Raw genomic sequence first — 27,971 nt, 5'->3', positions numbered from 1 at the left:
GCTCCCCTCCCGCAGCCGCCTTCCTCTGCGCCGCAGCAGCGGCCAGGCTACAGATGCAGCCTCAAAACCGGCTCAGAAATTTAAAACCAGAGGCTGCGGGAGAGCAAGCACCAAGGGGGCTGCGTGGCAGGAGGAGAAGGAAGGTGTGGGGGGGAAAGTCAACGGGGTCCAAGCTGCCGCCATCTTGCCAAGCGCCAGGCGGGGCGGGCGGAGCCTGCTGGGTGGGGGGGGGGCGCTACCCATCAGGCCTCGCGCGCGGGGCGGCCTCGGGGCGCGGCGGCCGCGGCCTCTCGAGAAGTTTCCTGGGGGCAAGATGGCGGCGGCGCCTCCTCCTGCTCGGCCCCCTGCGCCGCAGCTGCCTGTGCCGCCGCGGTGAGCGCCCCCCGGCCCCCCGCCGCCCTCCCCAGCCTCGCCTCGCCCTCTCACGCCGTTGTGTTTCCTCGGCAGGTTCTCGGACGGCGACATCGACCGCGACCCGGCGGCAGCGGCGCGGGTGAGAGGCGGGGAGAGGAGGGGAAGGGGGCGTGAGGTGGCTCTCCCCTGGTTTTCCCCCGGCTTTCCCTCAGCTTTCCCTTCTCCCTTCCCTTCTCCTTTCGACGAGTTGGGGATCCGCAGGGCTCCTTCCCGTCAGGTCCCCCCGAGGTGCGCCCTGGTGCTGCCTGAGCTGAGGATGCAGGAAAAAAGCACAAACAACCCTTTCTGTGCCATATAATTAGACTGTAGTCCAAATTTCTAAGCTATCTACAGTTAGAAAAAGAAGTTTACTGGAGAAACGCCTTCAGTCTTTATTAGTTTTTATCTCCCTGTCTTCTGTTTTCCTCCTCTCTCTGTGTATTACCTCTTAACTCGTGCTGATGTGTTCTCAAAGGTTATTTTTCTTGAAAAAACAGAGGTAAAGAGAAGATAGAACTGGCGGATCAGTAGGTCTTTACATACCTGGAAGGGAGGAGGATGTAAATGCACAGTTCTGCTCAAGCACAGTAGATGGTAGAAGCATAAGGTGATACGGAATTACCTTTCCCTAAAGAAAAGGTGCAGCTCAATCCCGTACTTCTGTGGAGTTTCCTCTGTTGCTTGCAAAAATTTTTCAGAAGATAAATGGCATATAAAAAGGGATTTGGAATAACCAAACATATTTGGTCTAGTAAAAATTAATTTAAAACAAAAAAACAGCATAAGATCTTTGGAAGTATTAAAGAGTACCATCACAATGTGTCAGTTTTTCTCTGTATTAGTCTAGGTGCTTCACTTGTCTAGTCCATATTTCAATTTTTTGTGTGTTCGTTTAACATTATATAGTTGTTATTTAATACATGTTGCAGTAATACTCGTGTCACTGGTGTACTTCAGGACTTACCCAAAAGTACTGGTTTGAGCAGGCAGATTGTACTTGGTAATTTCTGAACTGGTAAGTCCCATGGTGCAGCGTTGCGTTTTGATGACTTGGAAGTTTGGATCTACACGTGGTGTACCGTGCTTGCATGGTCTTAGGTGTGGCTTTTTGGCTCATGTAATTAATATTAGTAATCTGGGACGTGACGCACTGTAAATGGGGCCATGTGGAGTCTCCACACTTCCACACTTGACAGGATTTAGAGTGGCATTTCTGCACTGTGTCCTCAGGACTTTGGGTTCCTTTAATTCCTGAAGCGCATGCTTTGGCTTCTCCACCTGGATCTGATACAACTGGAAGGTCGTCCCCTGTGTTTAAATACTGCCTGAATGATAAAGCTGCCAAGTCTTTAATGGCTTCTTGTGTCATTTTAAGTTGAAAAAGTAGTCCACTCTGTGGAATAAGGATGTTTTCTATTTGCTTTTCCCTTAGAAAATGTTTTGCAGTGTAAGTGGTGATGATTTAGGAGAGAGTCAGAAGTAACTTGAAACAAGCACTCATCGTATTGTGTTGCTCAAGTGTTGTCCAATGAGGAAGAAGGGTTGGTGTTCCCTTAAATTCAGGCACAGGTGAGACAGGAAGACTGAAAGCACTTTTAATTCATACAAACTTAGTGTGGTTAGAGCCCTGTGAATCTGGAAATGTATTTGCAGCTTGGTCACTGATGAGGGCCTGGAGTGAAGTTTCGAGTCAGGAAGCGTACATTTGAGTGCTTGTGAGGGCAAGGTCTAAGCTTGCTCTAAGTAACTGTCGCTGATGTCTATAAGCTGGAATTCGTAGTAGCAGTCAGGTATTTTCTAGCTGCCCCTTGTCTGTCTTCTCAAGCAGCTGTGCTATAGGATTCATTTTGGGGAGGGATGTGCACGTGCGTAGCTGAATGAGGTGTGATGACTTGCTGACAAGCCGTCCACACAGTGAGATCGAGTGGTTTTTTATGACTGTCTACTGCATTCCTTTCCCTCAGATTCCTCCATGGTTTTAGATTTATGTACCATGCTTATGTATACATTCGTTTATCTTACGCTGATAGCTGTTGCGGCCATTTCATTCCTAGTTGGCATAAGTGTTTATGTGACAGCAGTGAAAGAGAAGAGGGCACTGATCTGAATTAAAGCTAAGGCAGGCCCTTCTGCTCTTCCTTTTTTCTCTGGCTTGATGGGACTGTGTTCTGGCAGTTTTGTTGTACTAGCATTTATGCCCAGTTAAAGCCTGTATCTTGGCCACCTTCAGAATTAAGCAAGGATGAGTGGAAATCCAGTCAACTTAGCGACGTAGTTACTGTACTGTAGTCACCTACTGTAGTAGCTTCAGAAAACTTGCCGTCTAGCAAAGACAAGAACTTTTCTCCCTCATAAAGAGAGAGTTGGAGACGTTCTTTCCAGGTGTGTGCTTTGAGTCATTGCCATTTTATTGCTATGCAAAAATAATAATCTTTTCTCACAGAGTATAACACGGTTATTGCAATCTGTGTACTCAGTGATTTCCCTAGCAAGGGACTACTTTATGCTTATTCCATCGTGCAGCAATGTTTCCTGTGAGCCCTGTGCTGCCAGAATCTTTTGTTCTCTTACTTCTCTTGCTCAGCATGCTTCGGAACAATCTCCCATGCTCAGTAATATCATGTAAGGTAGAATTTCATCCAGTGTTACACTGCTTTGAGCTTGTTATTCCTCCACAAGCATTTTGACACTTTGTGTATTCATTCTGAGTTCGTGACACAGCAGTGCTTCCTCAAATCCAGCAGACCTGTGTACAAATACAAGAATTGTAGGAGAATCATAGGAACATACGGGATCACCTGTGCGCTAGACTTCATGTTTGAGGCATTTGAAAGTCTTGTTTTCTCAGTAAGAAACAGATTTCATGACTTGGATATAATTGGCAGGTTCCTTGTGCTTCAGGCTCTGATGTTTGAGCTTTTTGGATGAAAACTGATCGATAGGTAAACATTCATGCCAGTTCAGGGTATTTTTTTTTCCCGAAATCTTAGTTGACAGAGCTTGGTATTGTATCTTCATGGTGACTTTTGAGGTGCCATTTCGTGTTTTTCTGTCGTTACAGGAACTGACAAGAGCTTTGGAAAAGAATCCAGATGATGCCGAGTGTTACTGTCAGCGGGCTTATGCTCATATTCTTCTTCAGAATTACGCTGGTAACATCTTCAGGCAACACTGAGAATCCTCTTACAAGTGTATTATGACACATTCTTTACAGCAGGTGTCATAAATGTGCAGACAAATTAGTAATAACAGAAAGCCTTATAGATAACTTAGTTTGCTACTTCTACAGTAGGGCATACTTTAAAAGTTGTCTTCATCTTTGAGTGGTTTGTACCTGCAAAATTTCCAGTGAGTTGGGTAGGCTGCGGGCCCAATTTTTCATTTGTTTTTAGCACACTGCTATCTTGGCAGCATTATGTTTAGTATACTTCTTGGGCGAGCTTTAAGCTTTGTGTTGTAAGCACCTTCAATCCTTATGTGTTTTTTTTTTTTTCTTTGTTAGGGACTGAGTATGGTTGTGGTAGGAGGGTGGTAACTGAATAATGCCTGGGAAACAGATTAATGGAATTAATTTTAAAAAAAAGTCCTGCTTTGTCCTTCATGGAGCTCTGTGGCTGAGTGAAGGCTTTGTCCATAGCAGTTGCCTGAATTTAATTAAATAGTGCGATGTGTGCAAGCTAAGAAAGCTAAAATAGTAGTGAATTTTTTAAGGTGTACTCTAAGACTTGAAGTTCACTGCTTTTCATAACGTGTTATAATGTTCTTCACCTGTAAACTGACTTTCAACAGATGCAGTTGCAGATGCAAAGAAGTCCCTAGAACTCAACCCCAGTAATGCTGTAGCACTTCTTAGGAAAGGGTGTGTATCATCATATATTGTGCTTCGAGAAAATTGTGCTAATCTGTAGGGCAATAGCAGCATTTGAATTATCACTTCATACAAGCTTTTTGCAACCCCATGAATGAGTAAATTCCATGTCGCAGTGCTTCTAAACCATCTGTAATAAAGCTGTGATTATAAGAAGGAATAGTATGTTTTTTTTAAGAAATGTACCTTGATTTTTGGGGTGATTATCTTAACATTTTAGCTGTTTCAAAAACAGATTTCGTACGCGATTTAAATTCTGACACGTGTACTTTTAACCGATAGCGTGTGTGATCTAAGGATGTTGTTATCTTCAGGATGTGGATTAGATTGAAAAGTAATTACTGTTTCCTTGTGTTTTTCTTTGTTCACGTCAGGTTAGGAGAATATCACATCAAAAACTATGCATCTGCTTTAGAGTCGTTCAAAGAGGGACAGAGGCTGGACAGTAAGTATTAAAATGTGTGCACGGCACTCCTTCGCTAATGTCAACAAAATACTCTGATGTGTTAGCAGAAAGTGAAGAACAAGTTGGTGGTTTGTTGTTTGTTTTTTTTTTTTAAAGGCTAATGAGTTGGGTGCCTGATTCTTGAGGTATCTGGAACGGATCTGGCTTTTGGGAAGGCTTGATCAATCCCTACTTGAAAGTATAACACTGTGTGAAAATGTGTATCAAAACTGTTAGCCAGATTATTAAATCTGATTTTCTTGCCTTATAAAATGGGGGTGTTTCCCTGCTCCCCAGAGGTCTTCCAGATAAATGATGGTATTGATATGGCAGTAAGTGTCACAGAAAAGTTTCTGCACAGAAAAGGCTTCCTATATGTAGCTGAGGTTTTTAGTTGTTAAACCATTCGGTGGACTGGTCTTCAAAAAGAGCGTGCAACTTGATGGTGGATTTTTACCTCATGTTAGATACCACTTCATTACAGAAGCATATTTATTCTTTTTTTTTTTTCTTAAAGTGTTGGCCTCCCAGCTCCAACTGTGCATGTTTTATTTTGGGGAGAATTAGAGCTTTTAAAAATAACTTCTAGAAGCAGGAAAGGAAAGCTTCCGTATAAGATGCCGGGAAGCACACAACAAAGTAATTGCAAGATGGTTGTAACTCCTTTCTCTTCTATCCCCCATTTGAAATGCAACTCACCTTGTTCTCAACAGCAGGAAGAAATTGTGAGAAAAGCACCTTGAAAAGTTACACAGAGCAAAGTGTTCTAAGCTGATAAGCGTTGTGGTGATCTAAGATCTTCCCGGTATGTTATCTGTAACAATGGCAGGGGCCCGAAGCATTATTAAAAATGTTTCTAGCTTGTGGTTCCCAAATAAGTGACCTGTTCCTCTGATTTAAAACGTGGGTTTGATGGGAGCGTAAGCTAATGAAAGTTCTTTGTGCCAAGTGGTTGTGCCCCTTCCCACTATTGCACTTGTTCAGCCTCTTCTTTCAATGCATTAAGTCTGCAGAAAACTGCTGTTTTTAAAGAAAAACATGCCTGTGAACTGATGTGTTGAAACTGACCTCTGAAGGGCCTGGGTGCTGAATCCAGCAGAATTGAAATGGTGATGGTGGTGAGGTGATGTGGTGGAATTCCAGCAGCTGTAATCTTCAGTTCAGGGTGCTCTGGAATAGGAGCTGAAGGATTAGTTTTAATTGCTTAAAGTTCTTTCAGGTTTGGTAGCTTGGGTAACTGGGTAGTCTCCCCTTTTTGGTGTGCTAGAAAGATGGATGGATGAGTCTTCATAATCTAGACAAGTTTTCTTGGATCATCCTGTGAAAGGGAGTGCTTCCTTCTTGTGATTTCTGTAGCTTTCCTTACTTGATTGTTAAGTTTTATTTCTGAAAACTAGTAACTCCTGAATTGAATCTGTAGTCACTTTAATCTCGTGTTAGTGGCTGACAGGGCCAGAAATTCTCCATATTTTTTCATCTTCACCGCAAGTAATTGCTATCGATTTGAGCTTTCTGTGTGCATAGATTTTTGTCACTTTTCTTGTCAGTTGGAGTTGTTCAAAATACATGGTATGCACAAAAACCTCTGAGGCCAGAGCATCACTTTTTCATTCTCTTCAGCCTTGCATCCCACTGACGTTGTAGGGTAGAGCAGCACGTTTAGCTGCAGATACCTTTGTGGCAGTGAATACCAGCATGCTTCTTAATTCAGAATCCCTGAACTACAGCATCACCTTTTCCTGTGCTGTATTGCATGACTTCTGCCTGTTTGATTTTAATATGTCAATTTTGCTGTTGACCCAGCTGAAATGTTTCTGAAGGTTCCCAGTACTTCCTGATTGTTTCTCATCCAAAGCTTGCTTCCAATGTTCTTTGTCATCACAAATCCCATGGCCTATTGTGAGATGAGGGGTCTCCTGAAGACTTCTTGAAATATACAGGTTTTTAGGTGATTCTCTTCAATACATTGCCCATCTTGCTGGCAAGTTGATGCCAGTGACAGAATTAGCAGTTCTGTGGAATGTTTGCTGGATCCCAAGTGAAAATAATTGTGAGCACGAGCATTTTGGCAGAGCAGTTAACTTCCAGTTAAGCACAGCGAGTGCAAAATGAACACAGCACAACGGGAAAATTACCCATGTACCACTAAGCAGGTGATAAAGAGATGTTAGCTGTTGCTGCCTTACAGGGAATTGCTGTGGCAGGGAATTCTTTGCTGACAAGGCTATTTTCTTTGCCACACAAGGGGGCAGAAGTACACCATTACAAGTTCCTTGCTGATGTAACGTCTGTTTTAAATCTTTGTAATGCTAAGGGAGATGGGCTTGCTGCTTGTGCTCATTACTGGTAGTGCTGACGGGCCCAGGGAACTACAGCAAGCTTCCCATTACCCACCTACAGCGATAGCTAAATAGGACTTGGCACGATGAATTACTGAATGTGCAGAGTTTCTTTATTTTATAACATAACTTTATGAAGCAAGATTTCTTCCACTCAACCGTGTGACGACGCATGTGAATATATGGAGTTCACTAATTTGCCTCAGACTGAAAAAGCAGCGTGATCTGCTACTCTTCGGTACATCACAGGGATTTAGGACAATTACATTGAGAAATGTTCTTGTTTTTTGCTGTGACCACCTAATGGATTTAGTAAAGGTGAATTCTGCCAACTTTGTAAAGAAAATGTCTTGGTAGGTGCAAGTGAAGACCCAGTTAGTCTTTCTGAACTAGGAAGTTATTAATAGGAGTTGTTGGTAAGTTCCGCGGGGGAATACTTTAATTACTGAGTAATAAGTAAATTTGCCTCTAATTGTGATGTGCTGGTGTGCAGGAAAAGAGGCAGTGGTTGGCAAGGAGATCTTTTAGGGCAATAGGGCTAAAAAATGGACCTTTCTATTAAAATTTGTGTTGCATGGCAATCTTGTCATAGGCTGTAGTTAAAAAGAATTCATCAATTCCTGGTGAAAATCTCAGGTTGGATCAGTGTAGACTTGTCTCAGTTTCCCTTTGCTTTAGGCCCTTGAACCTACTCCATTTCATTTCCGTTTTAATTAATAAACTTTGTTCCCAGGTGCAAAAATTCAGAGAGCTGTTTTGGGGGGCTGTGGTGTAAAGCTTTGAAAATTACAGAATAATTTTAAGTTTCAGGGAAGCTCTGGAGTCCAGGAAAGTCCATGCCCTGGCCAAATTAACTTTGAAGTTGCATGTGTTTGCTTAGCTTCTTTGACAGTGGAGACTGAAGATGTCACAGCCTCTTTAGGCAATCAACTCTACTGTTGTACTGCCCTTTTATTAAAATATTTTCCTTATCTAATCAGAACTTCATATGCTGCATCTTGGGTCTCTTTCCTTTCCCTATATACTTGGAGGAGGGTCTAGGTCAGTTGTCCATATGCCTTAGGTATACAGTAGGTAATTGAGCGCAGCCTTTTGGTCCCCCAGCAGAACCCTCTGCTTAATGTTGGAGATTTCCATCTGAAAGCAGGTATTTTATTTCCAGGATTTGTTAGGAATATAAAAAAGACTTACCAAAAACTGATTACCTTGTAATGTCAAGACGGCCGTATCCTTATTTGCGTTTTTCCTAACAGCATCTGAGAGGTTACATAAATGTTATGTAACTTAAAATTTCAGCGACTTTGAAGATGATTAGCGGGGATGGCAGAAGATAAGGAAAGAGAGAAATGGTGCTGAGGAGCTGGTAGCAATTTTAAGGCACACCTCAACATTTGTGTACACTTCCTATCTGAAATGATCGAGGTGAATACTTTGCAGAACTGCAGTGGAGCCACATTTAGTGTTACGAGCATGTTGGCTGGGAACAGTGTGGTGTTTTTCCTTTTTTAAGCTTCCTCAAGCTCTCTGCGGGGATTTTTACTGTGTGAACTCCCTCAGTGTGAATTTCTGCTACTGCAAAAAGATAAATTTAGCAAGTCTTAGTAGTTGGTCAGTAATATTGCCACTTTTCTTTGTAACATTCCTGACTGTGAAGGGTTTTTCTGGGAATTCTGCTGAAATGAGATGATTGTTCTGTCATTGTACCGCTACCTTTTTAGCTATTTTCTAGTGAATTTGTTCGTGGAGATTGTTTCCTAGACTTATAAATGTCGTAATAAGTTTTTCTGTGGTTTTGATTTGTAGAGTGGAATTGGCACCTACATATCTCTAACATACCCGAAACTGTAGATGTGTACGTAAAGTATGTGTGAAACCACCAGGAGAAAAGGAAATACTTGGTGAAAACTTGTACCACTTTGGATTGTCCACAGAAGAAACTTTTTTTTCTGATACTTCTCTAGAGAGGCAGCATGTGTCTGAGTGTTTGGGAAAAGGATTTTAAGGATAATAGAGAAGTGTGTGAAACAGTATTTCTTGCTTTCCAACTGCCATATAAAGGTTGAGCAGGTTGGAAAGCAGTAGTATAAATGGGTCAGTTCAGACAAAAATTTGTGTGCTACAAATTAATTTCAGTTAATTAAGTGTAACAGAGTTAAATAGTAGAGCTGTATAAAAATGTTTAAAGCTTAATGGAAATGGCAGAGGTTATACGAGAAGATACTGGGAAATAATAATCACAATTTAATAAATTGATGCAAATTCGGATGAATTTGTTCCAGCTGGTGGTTGAATGAAATTGTTCTTTATTCAATGCATGTAGTGCTTGAAGTGTCTTAATGTTACTCTGTTTGATCTCTCCTAGATGTAGATGATACCTTTACTATTTGGATTAAAAGATGTGAGGAAACACTAAACGGTAAGAAAAAGAGCATTTACTTGATGCAGGTTTTGATGTGACCTGTGCTTTGAAGCTGTGTTGTTTATAGCTTGCTTCTTGAAACAGAGTTTTTGTTTTTAAAAAAGTTGCACTTTCTTATTCCTTGTTTCTCTCAGTTATATGTCCTGAACTCTTCCTTAGTTCAGAGTTAATTTAATATTACGATTTTAATCTAATAATAATATGTGACAGAAGAGTACCTATTTCAAGTTCAGACCATTTTAACTCACTTTCATGTGCTTTCAAGCCTATTTTAAGCGTGGAAGCATGTCAGCTTTCTTTCTAAAACCAACATCAAAATAAGTTCTCAAGTCTTGCAGAAAATAAAGTTGGAAAGAGCAGTGGAAATTTGGTGGCGTTACTCTTTTATTCTACATGGAGAGTAGAGTGCCTTTGCTGGGTACTCACTGCTGCTCTGGTGTCTTACCGTGGCAGTCAGCTTCCTTTCGTTTCTTCCTACAACCTGATACCCCAGGGAAGAACTTACCCACAGTGCTTAAACTGCCTGCTGGTTTTAATGAGGTATATCAGAATAGCTGACTTTTTTTTTTCCCTCTGCCTGTTAAACTCCCCGCCCGCAGTGTTTATTGGAGAATGGGGCAGTAGAACCAATACAAGAGTTCATGTCAACCTGTTGACTAAAAAATTATTAGAGGAGAACCCTTTTGTGTTATGTAGGAATGTACAAATCTATGCCTGGTGGTACGTTTTACCAGGTTTAGGTTTGTTTGAAGAAACTATATAAATGATAGGCATGCACTGTCTTACCTGCAGAGAGTTATCTTGAGTGAAAACTTTCTCTGCCTTCTTAGAGAAAGAGTTTGTAATACGCATTTCTCAAATGTCATAACTACTTTTTCCAGTTTGTTTTGTCTGGAGAAATGAAATTGCACTATTTTATCTTGGCTCTTCTTTTTTTTTTTTGAGCTATTTTCTTAATTATCTGGTATTCCAACAACAACAACAAAAATAAACACAGTTTTTTTCGTTACAAATTAAAATTATTTTTTCATTATTTTTACCTTTTTAGGAGTACAGAGTATGAAGGACCAAAGGAAAAGTTGGTTTCTTTTGAAACATTTAATCTGAAACACTGTCTGTCAGGATTCTATCTCACCCACCAGCTGTGGTTGCCTAGTATGACATACAAATTTGATGAGAACTTGGTCCTATTTCTATATATGCGTGACATGCTAGCACAGACTTGTAGGAAGTGATTTTTTTTTTGTGCCATGGTTTTGATTTCATTAAAAAAGGTTTCTGTAGTTTCCTGATAAGGAAAATACTGGAAGCTTATTCCTTCTGTTAATCAGAACATGTTTTGTATTAGTTGTTTCTTTGCAGAAGTTGGTGATTGAAATGGGTAGCACGAAGAAATCCTGAATAAAAGTAAAGGCCCATTAAAGCAAAAGACTAGAGGTAGAATTGTCATGTCTTTAACTTTTGAACTGTTGAGAATGGGATAAATGCAAAGTGGCTAGAGTAACTGAAGAAAGATGGAGTAGATGTCATATAAGTCAAATGTTTTTTTCTGAAAGTACAACTTTTTTTTTCCCTGCAGGCTCACAGACAGAAATGGTAAGGTGTCTTCCTTAATATATTTACTGCTTTGAATTTTGTCTTTAATGTGCTTTTAGAGTTCTGTGGCATCTTGAAACTTCCAAATGTTTTAAAATAATCTTTTCTGTTGCATATAATTCTGAAGGATCTAAACACGTTGTTTTGCAACCAGGGATGCAAAATTTGAATGCTGAAAACCTAGGAGTGGTGAACAAATCTGGAAATTACTGTGCAATCATTAAAGTCATTTTTAACTTTCTTGCTTGCAGTCTGCGGCCCAATTCTAAACAAATTAACCAGCTCATCTCATCAGTGCCAACTCACTTGTAATTGCTAGAAGATAGCTTCTTTTTCCCCAGTAGCTTGCACGTTTTTTTCAGACTTTGTTTAGTTTTGTAATTCAGCAGAGTCTTTCTTTTTTTTTTAATTGGAAATTAGAAGAAATATCAAAACTGACCCTTCTTGTTTGGTTATTTTTTTTGGAGACCAAGATGTGAAGTTGCTCTGGGTGTTATGCTCCCTCTTTCATAGTTACTTCCATTTTTTATGCCTTAGTAGTAGGATAGAGGAGGAAAGTGTACAGAAATGATGAGTGTATGTAAAGACAAATCTTACCATTAAAAGTATTTTTTATGTTTGAAAATCGTGCCTGAAGTTCTCAGATCTATTTCAAGTTTTCTTTGTGACTTAAAGATGAGCAACACAGCCACTATGCATCTTTCAGATCTTCTTATTCAGAAAGGAAAGGAGTTGAAGCTGAACTTAATTGCTATCTATCAAATGTGTGACCCCTGTACTGTAAGATACATTAAATATATGCACTGTCAGTCTATAAATTGGTAAATTGTTTGAAGTCTGTCATAAATGGCTAGGAGAAGAGTGAAGAGTTTCAGCTTTCTTTTGTACGTTAATGCACGTGCATAAGTCAGGAAAAGAGAAGTGATCAGTATGGAAGTGATTTGTGTCTTTATGCTTATATATGTCTGTTATATTTTCTCTTACTGATACGACTTTCCAATGCAATGTGTTTCAACTAGAATACACAACAGCAACCTCTGTCATCAAAGATCAAGTAAGTTGACTTTAGTTTTGCTGTGAGAATTAAAATAATTGACATATAACTGTTCTTTGCTGACTTGGGATTGGATATGCGAGATAAAGATTGTAGAAATTCTGCAGAAACTTAAGAAAGTGGCAGTATAAGTGAAATGTTTCTCTGAGTCATGGTCTTTGTTCAGACTGAAGGTGTAATTCTCTCTCACTGGGAGAGCGAGCATTCAAGCTTCTGTTTCTGATCCTCTTGCTGAGCTTAATTCAAAGACCTGCCCGTAGTGCCTGGTATAGGTAATTTTTCAAGCTATTTAATTCATGAAAGTCAAACAATAATGTGAATTGGTTAAGAATGTGGCCCACTTTTTATAAACTTCTTCATTTTTTAAAAAAAGATACTCTTTTCTTTAACTACTTGTCAAGTCTGCAACTGTGTCCTTAAAGGAAGGGGAAGAAGTCTAATTTTATACATCTCTCCCATCTCTCCCCTTAAACTACACAATAATGTTCTAACTTTTGTGGGTTTTGGTTTTTTTTGTTCTTAAACATATCCTTGCAGATAACTTTCCTGCTTCTTTTTCTGAAGGTATGACTGGTACCAAACAGAATCTCAAGTCATCGTGACTATAATGATCAAGAATGCGCAGAAGGATGACGTCCGTGTGCAATTCTCGGAGAAAGAGGTGATTTATGTTGGTTATTGATACGCATCCTTAGATTTCAGAAGGTGCAGTTATTAAAAGTGAACATCGCTTGCTGGAACAGCAGGAAAAAATGGCAGAAGTGGTCTTCTGCCTGAGCATCTTTATGTACAGTGAACAGGGAGCTGTTGCCACAGCAGGGTCTGTAGGATTTATACACAAGCATGTTGTGCATGCTGCAGAAGGAACAGCTGTCTCTTCAGCTGGTTGGGTGTTTGGAGGGTTGGGGGAGGAGGTGATCTGAAGTTAAAATGTTTGTGTGTGCATGCATCTGGAATGTGAACAGACAGAAACAAGGTACTCTCAAAATAGTTATGAATAAGTAATATCTTGCTTTAGTACAGTTATGGAAAAACAACGACGGGTGAGTTCATCTTGATTTTCGTCTCACTACAATTGATAATGGCAACAAGGTGTGTTTCAAGGAAGTACTGTAATCACTGTTGTAATGCCATACGCGGTGCTGACGACTGTTTAATTAAGGGTGAATATTGAGTAGGTAGGTTCTCAACTAAGTTGGTACTTGGCAAGCTGCAGAAGTGTCTGATACTGTATGCTTTAACTTGTGGCAAGTGCTCACAGGAGTTTAACATAGCTTGCATGTATTAGAAGGGAAGTTGCAAATTGTTTTCATGGTTCATTATAAAAGTGTTGATACTTCATTTGCCATATTTTTTCTCTAAAGAATGCAGATCAAGCTGACAAGATAATAGGCTTTTTGAGTGCATGCTGGCTAAGAATTGAAATCTCCTGTTCATCTTTGTAGTGTATTGTAGTTGTTGAATAATGCAATAGCATAGTGGTGGTACCCGAAATTCTGACGCCTGGTGTTTTAAGTATCCTAGTGAAGGCTCGTTAATTTAATCACTTAATCTTGGTGCCAAATGACAATCCTTTACTTGGAAATGGAAAACTTCTTCTCTTAAAGATGACCAGAGATGTGTTTTCGACTGTTAACAGATGAGTGCATCAGTGAGACTTCCATCAGGTGAAGACTACAACTTAAAGCTTGTTCTTCTTCATTCTATAGTGCCAGAGCAAAGTACATTTAAAGTGCTTTCAACAAAGGTAAGATCTTCTTAGTGTAAATCATTTCTTTGTCTGTTTCTGACGTTGAAAACTTTTCTGCTCTATTGTCATGTCTCATTACCACAGTCATAATGTCTTGCTTTTCATATAGAAATGTTTTTCTTTCTTCAAGGTACCTTTCAGCCAGTGGAAAGCTTTCTAAACTTGTGCAAAATTCAGAAATAGTGACGTGATATGTTGCTTACTGAAGTGCAAATCACAGTTACGTTGAGGATGCTTTTAACTGTTGCTGTTGAAAGATGACTGTGGTCTTTATTTTTCCATTTTGGGTATTTGGAAAGCGTGAATGATTTTTTTTAACTTGACTTTTAGGAGTTGATACTGCCTTATGGAGTATTGTCATCTTTATGTGCCTAAGAAATAAATGTCAGACCTGTAGGATTTCAGAGTTGAAATAATTCTTGACCCTTTCATGACTTTTTCCTGCTGGTAAAAGCTACTCATAGTTATCTGTTCTTGGCTTTTCACAAGACTTTTCATAATGCTTGCTTGGAGACACTTGGAAGTTGCGTGGCATGAGAGAGAATGCTTTTACCTCAACATTTTGTCTTCCAGAGTACAGGTACAGAAAAATAAGGAACTGACTGTGGTCTGGTGTAGCATATCGTAGCATAATACGTAGACAGACACGTTCAGACTTGGCTCTGTGGACAACCTACCTCTGAAGCAGGAGTAAATGTTTTTGATTCTTCTATTTCAACAGCGGTTTTATAGAGCTTTTGAAAATTCCATTGCTTTCTCATGTTCCACTTTACCTGTTAACTTCAGAAAGGTACCTATAGAAGTTACTGCATGTTTTCAGGGAAAAGGAACTTCAAGATGACGTGAGAAGATTTCCACAAAGTTGGTCTTGTTTTTCCACTCCTCACGCTAAGGAAACTGGGCAGGTTTTGTGGTAGAATCACGTGAATCATAGAATGCTTGGGCTGGAAGGGACCTTAAAGATCATCTAATTCCAACCCCCGGCCATAGGCAGGGACACCTCCCACCAGCCCAGGTTGCCCGAGGCCCCGTCCAGCCTGGCCTTGAACACCTCCAGGGATGGGGCATCCACAGCTTCTCTGGAAAGCCTGTTCCAAAGCCTCACCACCCTCAGTAAATAATTTCTTCCTTTTATCTAATCTAAACGTACCCTCTTTTAGTTTAAAGCTATTCATCCTTGTCCTATCGCTACACTCCGTGGTAAAGAGTTCTTACAAAGTGGTAATGGAGCAGAGTGCTTGAATTAAGTACAAAGTCTGCTACTCTGTTATTATATATATAAACTGAAGTAGAATGGACCCCTGCCCTGTCCAAATGAGTAACTGTGAGGTCCTGTTTGTTTTAATTCCTATCTAGCTAGTGTTAGACTTCTCATAACTCTTGAAATTTGCCATACTTCTGTGAAGTATCAGGCCTGTGTCACAGCACTGTCGAAATTATCATGCCTGCGCCTTCCTATGCTACCATCTGCAGCCTGGGTTAATTATTTGAATAATCTCTAGTAGTCTGGAGCATGGTTTAGGCTGAGATTCTTAAAGTGGTGCGAAAGCTTTAGTTGTGTTCAAGCAGTGTGTGAAGCGCAAGTATTTTGCGTTTATTTCCAAATGTTACAGTTTCCATGTAGTTTTGAGAGAATAATTTTAAGGCAAGGCGGGATAAGAGAGAATACAGGAGGAGTTGTAACAGGTGAAGTCAGCGCTTCAGTGCGTACTTCATCTTGCAGAAAAGAGAAATACAGGGGGGACGTTGGTGAAAGCACAGTGAAGGAATACAGTTTCAATGATGCATCAGCTAATTCCAGTACTGACCAGCAGATGGAGTCTGAGTGAAGAAAATATTTTATAGCAGGCCTGCATTAAGGATGGCTAAGCATGCAAAGTGTTCTTTAAAGACTTAGAATATCTTACTTTGAAAAACACTAAGCGCTTTAAAGGACATGGTGTAGTGTCAGTGTTTGAATACTAGAAATGCGAGCAAGATGGAAAATGTATAGTTATTACTTTGAATAAACCATCTTATTACTTCTCAAATGTTTTGCAAAGAAATTTCATTTACATGAAGTTATTCTGTAAGGACTTGAAAAGGAAGACTTAATTTTATTATCTTCCCAATTATACAAACATTTTACTATATCGAGTTCTTTGTTAGTGAATATTATTCCTCAAAGTTGTGAATAGACTGGAGATGTTGACCCCACAGCCCCCATATACATGAAGGTTGCTGATCTTGCATGATTGAGTCCTTGTGTGTCACTAGTGTATCTGAAGCTGTCGCTGTTCTTGAGAGTTTTAAATCTTTTATAATGGAGAATGGAAGGTTGGCCCGGGAGACATCAGGGTCCCTGGCGTTTGGACAAGCCTCTGAGCAGTTGGGATAAGAAAGCTTGCTAGACGTGAAAAATTATCAGCAATTGAGGTGGATGTTTGAAGTGCTTCCTTCTTAAACGTGCTTCATTCTTCCAAGTAGAGGTATTGAGATGCAATAGGATCTGTTGCAGCCACCTTGGCCATGCGTGCCTTCATTCGTAGCCTGGTGTGGGAAGATGAGCAACTGATGCGTTTCCTTGGGTATAGTTGAGGGATTACTTCAGACAGGCTCTGGTCTGGTCTGGTGGTCTGAGGCCTTGTTAGCAGTGGGAGCAAGTTAAGTGTGCTCCTGGAACGCATTGTCTTGTTTACTTTCATCTGAGAGGAATCTGTTCACGTGCTCTTAGATGGTTTTCCAGTGTGAACCAGGATGGTAAAAAGGAATGCAATGTGAAAGGAGACTCGCTTCAAAAACATGTTCTCAGTTGGAACAAAAACCATACTCTGCCAGGCAGTTTATTTGGAGTACCTCTCCCATCTCTTCTCTGTCTTATTACAAACAAGCAAAATCCACCACCAAAGCAAAACAAAAACCCACTTAGAGCCCTGATAAAAGTCTGCAGACTGGGCCAAGGGGAGGGGAAAGGTTCCCAGAGTGTATGTGCATATCACAGCTAGATGGGATTTGAAAGACTCAGAGGAGTGGCAATAGGAGGCTGAATTTGGGAGGACCCTTGTCTTTATGGCACTGACAAACCTAGTGAAGTCTGTTCATCTTGCTGTGCGTTGGAAGGTTTTTGAAGGCTGTTTAGCTAAGGACTAGAGAAGGGTGAGATGTTGGTTTTTTTTAGCGCTGCTGATAGCAGTGCCTGAGATATGGGTATTTGAGCTAGCAAGTTAAGTACAGATAAGAGATTAGGACATGGCTAGAAAAAATCATTCTCATGTTCACAGCCTCTGGGATGAGCTCGCTGGCTTCCAGCAGTGGCTTTTTTATTCTCCCAGAACTATTCGGAGCCACTGGGTTCAGCCAGGGTCTGACTGCTGGGATGGTTCCCTGACTCACAGTGGTCACTGGCTTCACCTTTTCAATGAACTTAACCCTACCAGAGCTTTCTCAGAGTACCTTTGTGATCTGCTTTACATCAGAAGGAATCCTGTGCACTTGGAGTAGACTGTGGCTCCTTCCTGCTTAGCTGATAGCCCAGCCTGGATTTCTGCAGCACAAGGGTTGCAGGATTGCTCCACAGTAAGTCTTGCCCTGTGATTTGTCTGTAGCATGTGAGATGCCAGTTACATCCAGTGATTAGAAGCTTTTAAAGAAACCGTGTTTCCATGGGGTAGAAGCAGATGTTTTCCTGTGGATTAATCATTTCAGATAACACCTGTGCGTGTTCACACAGCTTTATTTCGTATTGCTGTACTGAATACGAGAGGCACATTGCCATTAGCGTATTGTAAGTCTTCACTGGGCAGTGAGCAATCTGGTCTTTCTTTCCAACGAAAAGCAGGTTTTGCACTGGATAGACTTTGAGTTTCACATAAACCTCTTAGAACTAATAAATGTAATGGATAGAGGATGAAACACGAGAACTGGCAGATGATAAAGCAGTTGTGCATGTTTTGGTAAGTAAGAGATGCTGGAGATGAATCTCTCAGTACTGCTTAAAATTCAGCATCACTTGATAAATGCAAAACAATAAAGGTAAAGATGCAAATTCAGGAGGAGAAAATAGCCATAGTTTTATTTGGAGAATTACAGATTCTAAAGTGACTGCAAGCAGCAAACAGAACTTAAAGACTCTGGCATTGGTTCTTTCAGAGAATGTCAACAGTAAAAAATGCAATTGATACATTAGGTGTTGTTTCTTTGACGTTGTTGGTTAACTTCCAATCTGTCAAAGGTGTCCGACTGCTTAGAAAACATTACTATGTTAACCTGATAGAGCAAAAAGTAGCAGCAGCTCCAAAAGTTGCATATAAACTAGAGATTTGTGTCTTATAAATAGAAGCTGGTCTGGTCTTTGAAAGTAGAAGGCATTTTGTACACCATACGTAGGTAGGATTTGTTGTATTTTGGTGGCCATCCCCAGTTGTGTTCAGGTGTCGGGTGAGGTGGGGAAGACGTGTACCACACTGAAGACTGCATGTTGTGTTCAGTAGTTAACAGAAGGTACCTGTTAGTGGTGCTACTTGTTTTTTTTTATTTATTTCCAGCAGAGGGAGCCAAAATGTAAAGGCTCGAACGAGTTTGCTCTTTGGAAGTTGCCTGTGTGGAATTATCCTTCTGCTCCCATCAGAACAGGAAAAAGGCCTTGCTGTGGTGTAACCCCGGCAGGCAGCTCAGTCCCACACAGCCACTCTCTCACTCTCTCCAGGTGGGACTTGGAGAGAATCAGAAAGGTAGAAGTGTGAGAATGCATCGGTTGAGAGAAAGGCAGATACCAGGTAAAGCAAAAGCCGCCATTCCAGCAAAGCAAAACAAGGACTCCATTTGCTGCTTCCCGTCGGCAGGCAGGTGTTCAGCCACTTCCAGGACAGCAGGGCTCAGCACACATGGTGGTTTCTTGGGAGTATAAATGCCACCGCTCCAAACATCCCCCCCTCCTCCTTCTTTCCCCCATCTCTTATTGCTGAGCATGACACCATGTGGCATGGGACATCGCTTTGGCCACTTGGGGTCAGCTCTCTTGGGCTGTGTTCCCTCCCAGCTCCTGGTGCACCCCCAGCCTGCTCACTGGCAGGGCAGCACAAGGGGCTGAAAAGTCCTCTGCAACAACCAAAGACAGTGTCTTATCACCACTACTTTCATCAAAAACCCAAAACACAATTATATAAACCTCTACGAAGAAAATTAACTTCTATCTCAGCCAAAACCATGACAGGCATACAAACTTAAAATGAGTGACTAAATACGTTTAAGGCAGAGGAGCTGACTTGGCTCTGTCCAGCAGATAGAGCAGGGAATAGAAATGCCAAGTAGTGCAAGGATTTCTAATGTTCTGAAACAGTTCTTAGTGCACAGTCAGCCCCGCTTTCTTTTCCCTCTTCTGTTCTGTTTGTCAAGCGGTGCAGTTGGGATTCCAGGGGAATATTTGGCTATGTTCTCTTGGAAATGTGTGTTGCGTGAGAGTTTCTCTGGGTCTTCATTCATGTTTGTGATGCTGCTCAGGAATTTCTCCTTCTTAGACTTAGGTGAGGAGAGTGAGGATGAGTATCTGCTTTTTTGTGTGTCCTTATCCTCTTGAAGGAAACCTGACCTAGTGCTTTCTCTTTTCCTTCTACTCTGCTCTTGCATCTGCAAATAGTCTGGGGACAATTACTGTGAGTTTTCACTTTTTTTAGTGGTTTGGGCTTTTTGCAGACAGTGGCGGTTTAGAGCCATTTGAAAAAGTGGCTAAGAGCAGTTTTGTGACCCCGGAACTTTCCTTGAATTAGATATCAAAGTTGTGCTGCAAGCAGGGAGGTGTTAGAAATCCTCAGTGTTTTTTCACAGTTGACGTTTGTTATAGAGATATCTGAGGTAGGAGCATACTCCCAGCAGCTTCATGCCAAGAATATGGTAGTCGGTGTGCATCAGGGGAATGTTTCTTCTCCTCAAACCGACATTTTGCTTTGCAAACGCTGAAACACCCAGAGCAACTTTACTGGAAAAGCACACTGACGCCTGTTGCTAAATGTAAAGGGAAAGGTTGAGACTGAAATAGTTTCAAAAGTGTGTGAGTCTTTACTCAGAGGTAGCTGTACACAGATAGATGAACAGAGGGTATGGATTTATTTCAACTGAAATCGGTTCTCGCAGTCATACCCTTAGAAGAGACTTTCTCATTTCGGTTATTTTTAGCCAGTTGTTTGCAGTGGCTTGAATGCAGTCTTCCCTGCTCGCTTGTAGTTCTTTTCTCTTTGAGGCTTTCACGCAGATTCATATCTCCCTAAACTTTCTGGGTGTTTTCTGTAAACTATAAACCGATATTTAAGATAGGAGTTGGATGCTTTTCTGAATTTTCTTGCATCTCTTAGGCAGGGCTAGATGGAACAATTTCCTGGCGAGACCTTAAAGAAACCTTCCTGATGATTGGTGTGATATTACTTGGCTCAGAATAAGTTTAATTTTTTTGTTCCTTGTGAGTGCAGGTGGGTATGGGGCAGATTTAAACTTGTTAATATTGAGAAATATATTTTAAATAAGCATATGCTTAAGCCCATGCTTTATGTAACACTATAAAGGAAGACTGTAAGAGTTTTTCTCTCTGTCTTGAGAGAAGGTAGATATGAGAACAATTGGCTTTACAGGAAGGATGTGGTGGCAAAGAGCTTTAGGCTACCAAATTGATCTGTATTGCTAGCTCCTTCTGTAAAAAAAAAAATATCTCAAATTCTAACAAGTGGTTGATATATAATGTTAGCGAGGTGGAAACTTTGATCATTGTACACTGTTATCCATGGTATGTAGCTGGCAAAGAAATTGGAAGGTGCATGCTAAATCCCTCCTATTAGGACACCTTCTCTACAGAACATTTTTTTTAATTATCAATAATTTGTGGTTACACTGGAAAGTTATCCTAATCTCAGTATAATTTGTTTAAAGTTATGGACAAAAGATTCTGGAATTCAGAATACAAGCAATTTATAAGAGATCTTTGAATAACTAGGATACCAAAACTGTGTGTGCATATGATTTTAGATAGAAGTTTGAATAGGTCATACCTTTTTAGAAGATGGTGATAATGGGTCATCACCTTAGAGTTAGTTTAAAAAAAAAATGCTATGATTGCAAAATAACAACATTTTGAATTTACACCTCGGACAAAACTGTCAACAGTTCAGTAATAGTCAACAATTCAGTAAAATAACTAAGGAGATGATTGGAAATCCTGATTTCACGTTTCCATGTGTTTAATACAGCAAAACATCCAAATTTTAAAGGGTATTTTTTTCATGTCTTAAAATCAGTGGCTGAGCTGCTGCTCGAGCTCTGCCAGTTTCGATTCCCTTCATCTATTTGATGAGAACTCAACACAAATTTGTCAAGTAAACTTTCCCTTAGCGTGAATTGTGAAATATAAAATATACTAGGAGTTAAAAGAATTTTCTCATAACTTGTCAGTGTATACCAGATTTTCTTTCAAAGACGACCGCCAACATTCTTTAAATATTTCTCAGCCAAACTGGTGAGATCTGTCTTAGAGCATGAGTTCGCGCAGAACCTAGTTTGTCAGAAGTTTGGGTGTTGTTTTTTTTAGCAGTAGGCTTCTACCTAGAATCTTAATGTTGATAGCTTGGTGTTGTATTTATCTCTAAGGGGATAAATTCTTTCTTAAAATTAGATTATATGCTCTTCTATTCCACTCTTCTTGAAGTAAGATTTTTTTTTTTGGTGCCTTTGTACTACCAATGAAACATTTAAGATTGCTTCTGAGGTCTTTTCTGGCATCTTTCCCATACATAGCACTTGGATTTAGATGCAAACAAATTTGTCTTAATCTGTTGTGGTTTTTTTTTAAAGAATGTTACTTTTATGAGTAGAAACTCCTGTATCCTTTCCCTGCTCATGTGGTCTCTTCTCGATGATGATTCCTCAATTTAACACTCATCTCAGCAGGGTGGGTTTCTCAGACAGAATTTCAAACAAGTATTGCCTGAATTACTCTGCCAAATTTCCATGTGTCTTTTCCTTTTTACTTTACTCACTTTGAACCCCAAATCTGGGGAACTTAAAAACAGGAGAATATAACAATAGGTGGATTATTTTTGCACTTGAACTTTTTACAAATCTGGAGCGTTGTGTCCTATTTCGGGCTTCCCAGTGCAAGGAAGACACCAGTGTAGTGGAGGACTACCGAGATGGGCAGGAAGCTGGAGGGCATGAGCTACAAGGAGAGGCTGAGGAATTGGGCTGCTTCAACCTTTAGAAGAGGAAAATCTTTATTGAAGAGGAAAAATCTTCGTGTGTGTGCAGCTACCTAATGGGATGGGATAAAGGAGGTGGTGGAGCCAGCCAGGCTCTTCGCAGAGGTACATGGTGACAGGGAGTGAGACGGTGGGTACCACATGGGTGTAAAACAGTGTTCCTCTGGGAATCTTACTGTCCTTCACTTCTTATTTGTGATGAATGCCAGTGTCAGTGCTTCTTTGCTTTTGTTGCATTCTGTACCTAGCTGTTTCAGAAAGGAGTAACTGTGGAAATGGGACACAGGCTCAGTACAACAGTGCATTGTAGTGTTAATACACAGTGAACGTGAATTTGTAGAATAACCAGGATCTACCTTTTACTTAAGCTTCATGTGCCTGAAGGTTTTGAACCTCTTTTTTTTAAAAAAGTATTTTGTTACAGAACAAAGTTCTTGAAGTAGCATGTGATTAAATGGATAACGACCAGAGGCAGCTTCTTAAACTGGCATGCAAAGCATTTAATTTACAATCATTTTTCCTGTCTTATTCTAAAGTTGGCATGAGGCATACGTTTAATGAAATATAAATGTTATATTAAAGTAGTTGGCAAAACATTGAGATGTATTTCTCTTGCCTGGGTACTGAACTTTTTTCCAAGGAGAGGAAAAAGCTAACAGTACTTGTGTGTTAGGTGTGACATCAATGATGTGTCACTTGTCTGTGTGATAGCCATCCGTGTCTGCTTTAAAATGTTCAATGCAATGTAAAATGCGTTTATTGCCATTTGTGCACATAATTGGGTCTCGAGTTGTTTCTCAGATCAAATAAAGCTCTCAAGCTGAAGAAATACGCGTCTTCACAAGCAGAATTTTACAGCTTTATATTTTGGAGATGTGCTTGTATAATGGTGCACAGCTAATGATTTTGCTCGATTTGCTCCTGCCTGCAACTTTGCCTAATGAGTGAGTTGAATTGAAGTGGATGGAGTAGATGGGCTAAAGGATTAATCATGTCATAAATGCGTTCTGTCTCAATTCCTCAGCTGTATATACTTCTGGTTTGAAATGTTTGGACTTAAGGAATCTGCATCTTACGCTGGGAATTAGTTTGTAGCATTTCCTCTTCCTTGGGGATGTTTGTCATACGGCACCGGCTTAGGGCCAGTTGCAGAGGAAAGTGTAAGAGCTAGCAGAGGAAAAAAGGAGAGGGGGATTATTGGAGCAGCAGAAGTAGAAAGATTTTTCTTAAATGTGTGGGCAGAGCAGTCTGAACAGCCAAAGGGATCTTTGAGGAGGGTTGTATTCTGTGAAGAAAACATCCGTGTTTGGTAGTTCACTTTAAACGTTATGTTGCATTAGAGATCATTCTTTTCAGTACAGATGAAAGTCTGTGGGTGAGATTCTTAAAGATATTGGTGGAAACCTGGAGCAGGAGGGCAAGAGGAGATAGCAAAGGGAGAAACAAACAAGGAAGATTGAAGTGGTATAGATTTGAGCAGTCTCAGCATTGTGAATTTGCTGGTTTTTTTTGTTAAGGCTGTTCGGTGGGGATGCATTGTTAATTAGAGTATTAAAAATTTTGAAATGAAGGCCTCCTCGATTTAAACACGCACTGGAGTTGATAATACAGTTGCCACAACTTGAGAAGAGTTCTGTAGGAAGTGAAGGAGAGACAGGTTGTTTTAAATCAAGACTCAGTGTTTTACTTCTAGCTAATTAGTGCCTTTGTTAGTGGCTAATTAACTTAAATGTTTGACTCGTGAGATCCAAATCCATTCAAACAAAACTACAAACCAAAACAAACAAAAAACAACCTGCCAGTTCTGGCACTCATGAAACTACTTATTTATTGTATATGTAGCTGTGTAAAAATATTTTAGTTTCTTTATGCTCATCACAAAACATTCAATTTGTGAGTGTAGCGTTCATAAAATGAACTTTGTGCCTGTAATTTCAGCAGCTATTTTAAAAGAGTCCAGTGAGGGAAGATTTGCTGGTTCCTCTAGTGTTGCTGAAGAGTAATAACCGTTGGCACAGTTTGAATGCTGCTTCTGCACAGTTAAAACAAATTTGTGTTCGTAGAGATTAAAATATTAAACTCGAATGAGGGATTTTTTTAGGGGCAGTAGGTTGAGCAACTAGAATAATACAGTATTTTATTTTTCTTTGACTATTTTTGTTCTGTGACTGATACCTTTCCACATTTTGAAAAATTGATACTATGATGCTCACTTTGGGACTTGTAAGGGTGCTAAAAACATTGGAAATTCAGCAGACATAGGAAGTGGGGAAGTCATCTCCATGTAGTTGTTGTGCTTATTAAGACTGAAGCTCTATCCTGCCTTGAATGGCATTCATTCTGTGCCTCGTGTCTTAAACTTGTTGTTCTCGGTACAAGTTAGTGGTAGAAAATGTATATTTAAACTTGTCAAGGGAAGTGGTAGTTTCCCCAGGAAAGAAAAAATGGAGCAGTGGTAATTAAATATTCTGTTTCTTAAAATGCAGCATGATTCCAAATATGGCAGCTTTGAAACTTAAATGAGCTCATTTCTTTATTTCTATAAGGCATCTTGGGCTGTTACTCACCAGTGACAGATTTGAAGAATCGAATAAATAAAGTTCAAATTTCAGATCAACGTGATGCTGTGCAAGGAGCGTGCTGCTGGGATCTCTGGGGTTAGCTTTACAGAGGTGCCTTTGTTCTCGGGTCTGCAGGGATCCCCAGGTCGTAGTGGCTTTAGGTAGAACTAAGAACTCCCTTATGCTAAGCTGTGCACAAGTAAGGAACTGCTGAAGTTTAGCAAGCAGAGATTTAAGTCAATTGATATGAATCGTAGGAATTTTGTGATGCTTCCTGAAGTGAGTTTGTCATCTAGAAGTGACACTAGACACTCCTTGTTTTGCAGTCTTTGTTTTGCAACTTTGTAATCCTCTGACCAAGAATAAGGTTAATTATGAAAAACTACTTCAGTATGGCTGTCTAAAGGGATTACGGGTAGTTGTGAATAGGGGCATGACATGCTTAACTCAATTTCGTTTCTCCTATGATAATTGCAACCATATCCCCTTTTAATTGCCAGTTTTGTCAATGAGTACTAGGCAGTTTTCTCTGTAGCAGTGTGTGTTCGTTGAACCAAGTGAATACAGCTTCTGAATTTCTCCAGTGGGAAGATGAGCACTGTCCATGGATGCTTCTCTGGTTTGTACATAGCACACATCAAACACGTCAGGTTTTGTTGGATGGGATGTAAACCTAGCACTTGGATTTTGCAGTCATTCGGAAGTACTATTTAATTATTAGAGCTGACGGACAAGAAACAGATGCTTAAGATGCACCTTGGTGCCTGGCAGTGTAGACTTTGCAGCTGATTGTTACTTCTGGGATGCCATGATTTGCAGAAAGTGAATAGTAAGCACAAGGAAGTGGTACTAAAACAAAAGGATGAAACTGATGCAAGAGCTGAGCAGCCACATAAGAGTTTAGTTGACGTGTCATTAAGTACTATAACTTCATAGTGTAAGGTAGGTATATTTTGTTCTAATGCAGGCTTCATGTTAGACAGAGTCTCTAAAACCAACCTAATTATTTTCTTACTGCTACAGAATCCAACTAATTTGAACCTATTTCTCAGAACTGTTTGCCATCTGGATTAATTTGTTCTTTGTGTTGTGTTTTGTAGGTTGAAATAAAAATGAAGAAGCCAGAAGCTGTAAGATGGGAGAAGCTAGAGGGACAGGGAGATTCTCTTAAGCTAAAGCAATTTACACCAGGTTTGTTGTCTGAAGGAAGTGTTAAGTGCTTTATTTTTAGCAAAGTACTTGCGGATATTAATAATAATTGGTATGTTAAAAGCTGTTAATAAAATCACAGTGTTGTATTTACAATAAAAAGACTTACTCTTTTTTAATACCAGAAAATGACAGAAATGGTCTGCAGGGCATTACTAAAATTCAGTTAGTAAGGCTAGGCATAACTTCTATTAATCTGATGAACTGTTGAGGATATATGCTTGTCATTAATTCCTTTAGGCTTTTATCTGTTCAGCTGTTTATTTCAGTCACTGTTTTGCAATTCTTTGCATTGTTGTGGGTATATTGTTACTTAAAGAATTAAGTATCATTAAGTATTTCACCTCTCTTGAAAAATAATGCTTTTGCAGTGTTTCAAGACAGATTAACAAGGCATCTTTGAAAAAATTTGGACATCCTGATCTCCTAATTTCAGATATTTTTGCAGTTTAACTCAAATTTTCCTATGGCTGTAGGCTCTTGGTGTTTTTCCTTCCTGTCAGCCAATATCTCCTGCCTCGTTTTGACTTCAATTATTTTTGTTGTTGTTGTCCAGAATTTCTTTGTTGGGTAGCTAAATTATGTAATTATTTACCTGAAAGTAAACTTTGCAGCTGCTCAATGTGGTCTCTAGCATTTCCCTGTTCCCTTTATATTTTTTTTATTGCGATGCTTATATCTGCAAGGAGGAATCCATTTGCATTTTCAATTTCATATTCCATTATTTCAGATTCATTAAATACATACATGTCTGTTCTGGAAACTGCAGCTTTAAAAGTCACGAGGAAATGCTTAGCTAACTAACATCTCCATTTTCAGACACCCAGCACTTATATCCATCCTCCTCTCACTACACAAGGAACTGGGACAAACTGGTAGTTGAAATCAAAGAAGAGGAGAAGAACGAAAAGTTAGAAGGAGATGCTGCTTTAAATAAACTCTTTCAGCAAATCTATTCAGATGGTACAGATGAAGTGAAACGTGCCATGAACAAATCGTTCGTAAGTCTTTACTCTTTGTCTCTAAAGACGGGTGTTGCTTTGGCACAGTGACACATTATACTAAGCTTTGCATAACTCAGGAGGCTTCTACCCACCAAAATCTTGGGCCTCAGGTAAATGGCAGTTGTTCAGTGGGAGTCGTTGGTATAACAGGTCTCATTGAAAGATTGTGCTTTGCTGGTTTCTTTGTTTCAGTTAGTGTTATCAAAGGGAATACAGTTTTTGCTTCCTATAAGGCTTGGAATTGTTGCCCAGGATGACAGGATCAAATTCCTCTTAACACTTTATATATAGTTCCTTTGCAACAACATGACTGAGCCTCTAAAAGCTTCTTGTTATCAGCATCTCATAGTGTCCAGTATGGAAAACAAGTACTGCTAGGCTGAAGATCATGGAATGATGGCTTTTTCAAATTTTATTCAACATATGCACGAAATTCCTGTGTAAATTGCTCCTATGTGGAGTTTAAATTTGTCAGGTTTTCCAGAATTCATTAATCTGTTGTAAGAAATGTGACTTCTATATTACTAGCTATATTTACTATAATTCTTCTAGGAAACTAAACAAGCTTTTTCTTATATTGCAGATGGAGTCTGGAGGCACAGTTCTGAGCACCAACTGGTCAGATGTTGGTAAAAGGAAGGTAGAAGTAAATCCTCCTGATGACATGGAATGGAAAAAATTCTAATCCTGTTTTTAATCTCTTACCATCTGTGTGTTGCCATAAGTCATGTACTGACCACTGTGTATGGACATAGCGTTCTTGGATTCAAAGCACTGAATGCTCCCCTGGAAACAGGAATTGTCTTTACATTTTGCGTGCTTTAGAAATTCCTTCACCTGCAGATGTTAAAGATGTATTCAGGAGTGGAACCCTGTTTTCATCATCTTTGTCTAAATTTTGGAGATTGAATCAAACAGTCTAAATTTTCTACCACCTTTATCAGCTCTGCTCTTTGGGGATGGGGTAATCTCTAATGGGCTGTTCAGGTTCATTGCCTTACGCCTGCTATTTCTGTTCAATAACTTATTAGATCTTGACAACTTTGGGTAAAAACACTTTTCAACAACAGTGTTAAAATTCTTCGCTCTTTAACTCTGCTAAATAAAATTGTAAATA

The 27,971-nt window shown here is 39.9% G+C and overlaps 1 protein-coding gene across 1 annotated transcript; it reads left to right on the top strand.

The window, feature by feature from the left end:
• The first annotated feature begins 231 nt into the window (after nt 1–231).
• SUGT1 (SGT1 homolog, MIS12 kinetochore complex assembly cochaperone) lies at nt 232–27,971 on the top strand. Its single transcript, XM_040541059.1, has 13 exons — nt 232–372; nt 448–493; nt 3,455–3,545; nt 4,183–4,252; nt 4,636–4,706; nt 9,408–9,461; nt 11,044–11,060; nt 12,080–12,114; nt 12,679–12,775; nt 13,754–13,861; nt 25,742–25,832; nt 26,670–26,851; nt 27,438–27,971. The coding sequence occupies exons 1-13, from the start codon at nt 314–316 to the stop codon at nt 27,537–27,539; spliced, it is 1,023 nt and encodes a 340-aa protein (XP_040396993.1). The 5' UTR covers nt 232–313; the 3' UTR covers nt 27,540–27,971.

The sequence above is a fragment of the Cygnus olor genome, chromosome 1 (genome assembly GCF_009769625.2).
Source record: "Cygnus olor isolate bCygOlo1 chromosome 1, bCygOlo1.pri.v2, whole genome shotgun sequence".
NCBI lineage: Eukaryota > Metazoa > Chordata > Aves > Anseriformes > Anatidae > Cygnus > Cygnus olor.
This window is presented reverse-complemented; position numbering and strand designations above follow the sequence as displayed.

Coding starts and splice junctions, on each gene's coding strand:
- SUGT1 (XM_040541059.1), top strand. CDS start 314: ATGGCGGCGGCGCCTCCTCCTGCTCGGCCCCCTGCGCCGCAGCTGCCT. Junction 4,253..4,635: donor GTAGCACTTCTTAGGAAAGG/GTGTGTATCATC, acceptor TGTTCACGTCAG/GTTAGGAGAATATCACATCA. Junction 12,776..13,753: donor TGCAATTCTCGGAGAAAGAG/GTGATTTATGTT, acceptor GACTGTTAACAG/ATGAGTGCATCAGTGAGACT.